General features: G+C 34.9%; 1 protein-coding gene across 1 annotated transcript; it reads left to right on the forward strand.

Moving 5' to 3' along the window:
- Positions 1–1,638: 1,638 nt before the first annotated feature.
- On the forward strand, positions 1,639–2,433 carry LOC118752354 (the record flags this gene model as incomplete). Its single annotated transcript, XM_036487228.1, is given in 2 exon segments — positions 1,639–1,962; positions 2,045–2,433. Coding segments are annotated over 2 exon segments (491 nt in total), but the record flags the coding sequence as incomplete, so codon positions are not given.
- Between the last annotated feature and the right edge of the window lie 3,200 nt (positions 2,434–5,633).

Here is a 5,633-nt window from a genome sequence, read left to right on the forward strand (position 1 = left end):
ATACTCATCGAGTGGAAAATTGCTGATCAAAAGGTATTAGCGGACATACGTTCGCAACAACAGAGCTAGGGATAATTTCAAAATGCAGCAGTCCACGTGAAATTCGGTTAAGATTGGAATCGATATTCCAATCCAAAGGGCCAGATAGAAAAGCGGTAGAAACGTTTAAGTTGGCGACGAGCTGCTAGCAATCTTGTTGTTGAATAGTCTGCCAGCGTCGTATGAGCGGTGAAAACGCGATACGATTTGCCGAAGCGCGTGAAAATCCTCGAAGAATATGAGTCGGGAAAATCAAAAAAGGACAAAGTGGACTATAATGTGCTTTACACAAAGAAAAGGCTAAATCAATCGTAGGTTGGTCGGAATTCGGGGAATTCGAAACAAGGAAAAAACTTCTATCGGTGCGACAAGCCGGGTCATTTCACGCGAAATTGTCCAAGCAAACCACAAAAACAAAATACGCGTATAAAAGAAGAAGAAAACGAAAAGCAACCAATAATTTTTACCAAAAAAAAACCAAACCAACTTCAATTCTCATATAAAAAAAAAATGTATATATATATTTCATGATCCAATGATCAGATCTAAACCAGATTAGTATGAGACCACCTCTGAGACACTACCTTCCCGATGCAAAAAGAATTATCGTAATTGGTTGACGTGGTACATAAAAAAGAATATTCCGGCGAACTGATAACCTCCTACTTTTTTGGAAGTCGGTTAAAATGACATTAAATACACTGGGAAAAGCATTTGCAGTCCCTTGTTATAAAAAAAGAGAAACGTGTTTTTTTATTTTGAAAAAAAGTGACCTTTAAGCGCTGGTCGGCTTTTTATAAAAACGCTGATGTTCCCCATTTTTTTATTTTCTTGACATGTTAAAATGCAGCTAAAAATGTGATTTTTACATATAATTACTCTCGTATTATTGGGGAACATTCCCTTAATTACATACCTGTCTTGGGTAGTTAGAATGGGCCTAATGCCGAGTTTCAGCCCTTGACAATGCTTAAAGCGTTCAGTATCCACGTTTTAATTTTAGTATTTTTTTTTTAATTTGATAGCCATACTGGATCCGCCATTTTGAAGTAAACAAAATTTACTTCAGGTTCGTAATCGGCGACCCCAAAAACTATCGAGTACCGGTTTTCGAACAAATCCAATCATTAAAAAAAAATGGATCGCCATTTTGGATCCGCCGTTTTGAATTTTGAAAAAGTGACTTCAGATTCCTAATAAGCAAAACCCAGAAACCCCCTGGTAACAAGCTCCAGCCCATAACAATGCGCAAATCGTTCAGTATCAACGTTTTGATTTTACTAGTCTCTTTTCGAGAGAATATTTTCGGGAACTATGCCCATTTTAACTGTCCAAGATAGGTGTGTAATTAAGGGAATGCTCCTCAATAATGCCAGAGTAATTATATGTAAAAACCACATTTTAGCTGCGTTTCAGCGTTTTTATGAAAAACCGACCAGCGCGACCTCTAAAAAAACTTTTTTTCAAAAAAAAAAAAAATACGTATCTCTTTTTTTTATCACAAATAACAATATTCTGATGTAGCGTTTATGAATTTCCAAAAATAGTGGTTTTATGAACCACTCTACTACATAGTCTTAAATATTAATTCTATTCTAGGCTCAAGTTCGGCCTGGTGGAACGAAGTTACATGCACTGGACTATTTTCGCTTGGGTTGGGACTATTCTTGCTTGCACTGAATTGCCTAATTAGTCGCAAAGAGGAAGAAGATCTCGAAGACTATGTGCAAAGGCAATTAACCAGATCAAGATCTGGCCATCGTCTGGAACGTGATGTAGAAACGGGTGTTCTTACCACGCGTCATGCACGCAAAGCTGTGGCACTACAAAAGAACTTGCGCAATGGAGCTGCCACTGATGTTGCACTAGTCAACAGTACGTCGGCGGAAGAAGTAGCAAATGGTCCGTTGACAGGACACAACTGTTAGTGTGCTAATAGTATTAGAAAGTATTAATTCTTAAGTCGGACTTAAATATTTTGTTGCATTCCATTTTCTTTCGATAGGTTTAGCCAATACCGGTGATATAGTGCTCGAAAAAATTGTGGAGGAGGATAATACGTACATAAACGATCGAAGCTCTGGCATATCGCCAATGGAGATTGAGAATGACACAAAACAATTGCTGAGGAGGGAATCATTAAATGAAACAATCAATATAACACGAATATAAAAATTAATGAATTAGACTTAGATATTTATTAAAAAATTACTTTAATATTTTACTACTTATTATGAAGACTTTTATTTAAACTTAAGCCTTTAAACTATAAGTGAAGTATTTAAATTGAAATATGAAAAAGTTCAAGAAAAATCCCATATGACCGTATTTTTTATCAAATGTCTTTTATAAGAATTTTCGTATTTGCATGTATACCTAATATTAATCAAATTTGTAAATCGAGTAATCATACATAGAAACATACAGTCTAGATTATTGCCCAATGAAAAACTAAATATTGAATGTAGTCAAACATAAAAAATAACAAATCGGATTATTAGTACATACAAAATTTATCATGAAACCTTACAAAGGATATCGTCACCCTTATGCCAGAAGCATAAATGTGCAAATTTATCAGTTTTGAGTTATTGGGTTGACTTTATTAAGCTTTGGATGTTATACCAAAACCCAGAATATCATGCGTGACCGGAAACCATATATTTTACAATTTGAATTGCATAAATGTAGAGTTAAGTCTCGTAAAAAAAAAACTTTCAAACCTGATTTCCCAAAAATTTTCATTTTTACAACGCTTTTTTACATATTCATGTTTCTGACGTTTGGGCGACGATATTATATATAGGTATGTATGTGTAGGTACTACATATTGCACTTGGACTTCATATGCCATTAATCACAATTTAATATACGTATGTATGATTCCTAAAATAGCACTTCAAAGCAAAACCCAATTAGTTAAATACTTATGTATGTATATTGTATGTGAATACGCATATGGATGTATGTACATATAATAAACGTATTATGTGTATTTATACATACGTACGAACATAAAGGAGGGTTTACAATGTCAGCGTAGAGTTAAACGTGGTTTTACTGAATCTTTCTTATGTTCAAAATATGAATGTAGAGTGAACTTATGACATAAATAAGTGGTTTTCGAAACTCCAATAGAACTGAGACTTTACTCCTACAGAATTGAAGTGTTCACAGTTCGTTCCAAGATAAGTTCCAAAATGTTCACATCAACATTTTGTAATTTTTAGTAGTCGTAATATCCGTTGTGTTATTGTTTTCCATACAAAATCGTAAAACGACGCCCCACAGGTTTTCCCTTCCATATAAAATGTGGCAAAAAATAGAATTATGGACGGTTTTAAATGAAAATCTGTATCTTAGTAAGATTTTTTTTTTGATATATTATATTCAAATTATTCAATAAGTTACAAAAATTACTACATTATGAATATCAATCGGAATGGTTTTGAAAAGGCTTTACTTCTAAACTGCACGTAGGAGGGTTGCAAGCAGTTTAGAAAGTTAAATTAAACTAAACTTGAATTAGGGGTAATAGCTGAAATACAATGCCGGCGAACGGCGAACTCACCACAGCGAAATTCGCGCTGTCAAAATTAGAACACCCGCAAGCATATGAAATTGAACACAGCCAAAGCGAAATGCGAAGTTCGCTTGGCGGCGTTTCATGGCGATAGATTTATTTCTATCGCCCTGCTGGGCGATGACAGCTGTGCGTGCCAAAGGTGGCCGTATTTGTTTTTTGCTTTCAAAGTTTTAAAAGAAAACAACCTAAAAACGATTTTTTTTTGTTGTTTGAAAAATATAGTTGTGGATTCGATAAATCTGGCTTGAAACAAATTATTTATAATAATCTTTTTTTTGTTTTACATTTATATTTGTTATCATTTCCTCATTTCTAAATATGGTTTAGTTTTTTCTAAATATGGTCACCCAAATTATAAAGGCGACCAAATGGGATCAGCTGTTTTCGCTACCGCTCTAATTCTGTTTAAGTAGGCGAAATAGCTGGGCGAACGGTGAACGATAGCATCGCCCAATTCGGCGAAGTTTGCCGTTCGCCGGTATTGTATTTCAAGCATAATATGTATCACTATATCTGTGTCAGACGAAAGAGGTTTAAGAAGGGTTTACCTTGAAAATATTTTGAAGAAGATTGTTACTGGTTTGTAAAAACGAATTTAAATAAATTAAATTAAACTATACAGAATTTTTGTGTGTATACGAATTGTTAAAACATGTACGTTAATCCAAAGAAACGGATTTGAATCCCCTAAACTCTCCCTAGATACCGCCCTGTCATACATATGAGCAAATCTCACGAGTTGTTACGTTTTTCGACAAAAACGTGTTCATGGTCAAAAATGGTGGCACACTTATCTTAGACCATTGTCTTTTGTTTTGCATAAAGAACAAAATTGTTTTTAAATGAAAACCTAAACAAGTAAGAAAGGCTAAGTTCGGGCGGAGTCGAAAATTAAATACCCGGCGCAAGTATTAATGATTTGTTTTTCACCTTTCTGAAAGCTACCGTTACATGGTAAGCCGGTGTGTATCAATTTTGAGTAAATTAGCGTCCTTAAATTTCGAAATATTGAAGTTTCAAGCAGTTCTGACATTTACCGTTTTATGAAAAGCGGCCGTAATTTTAGTCCGATTTCAATAATTTTCAACGTTTTGCTTCTATGTGGGCAAGCACAATAACCACACCGAGTTTGGTACAAATTGGTATAACGGTTACCGAGATACATATATGTGATCATAAGTGGGCGTGCCACGCCCATTTTCCAAAATTTTATCATAAACGTATTTCTTGGGAAAGAATTGTTGCAAGCATCAATTTTGAATAAATTAGCTTTAATATTTACTGATTTATCGAAGATTTCGTATTTCTCTAAATTACCGTTATACGGGATGTGGGCGTGGTTATTGTCCGATTTTAAAAATTTTCGGCCATTTCGAATGCTATACCAAGGCCAACAATTGTGCCAAGTTTGGAAGAAATTTGTGCAGTGGTTACCAAGATATACACATGTAACCATAAGTGGGCATGGCTACGCCCATTTTCCAAAAATTTTTAATATTCTTATTTTTCGTCTAAAATGTATTGTAAATATCAATTTTGAGTGAATAATCTTCGCTAGTTACTAAAATATCACAGTTTTCGCATTTCTGAAAATTACCGTTATATGGGAGGTAGGCGTGGTTATTGTCCGATTTTGCCCATTTTCAATACCATCCGTCCTACGCCCGAAGGAAGTGCACGTACCAAGTTTCGTTAAGATATCGAAATTTTTACTCGAGTTATCGTGTGCACAGACGGACGGACGAACGGACGGACGGACAGACAGTCACCGTTTAATCGATTTCTCTTTTCATTCTGATCATTTATGTATACATTTGTCTATATCTATCTCGATTCGTTTGCCTGTTACAAACAACCGTTATGTGAACAAAGTTATAATACCCTTGTGCACAAGTGCGCTCGGGTATAAAAAGATATACATACATACTAAAAAGTCAAAATAACAACTCGTGCTCATATAGCCGTAGTTGTGTATTTAACGTATACGTCCCGTAGCACCATACACAGT

This window comes from Rhagoletis pomonella, unplaced genomic scaffold (genome assembly GCF_013731165.1).
Source record: "Rhagoletis pomonella isolate Grant_MI unplaced genomic scaffold, Rhpom_1.0 Rhpom_scaffold_01417, whole genome shotgun sequence".
Lineage (NCBI taxonomy): Eukaryota > Metazoa > Arthropoda > Insecta > Diptera > Tephritidae > Rhagoletis > Rhagoletis pomonella.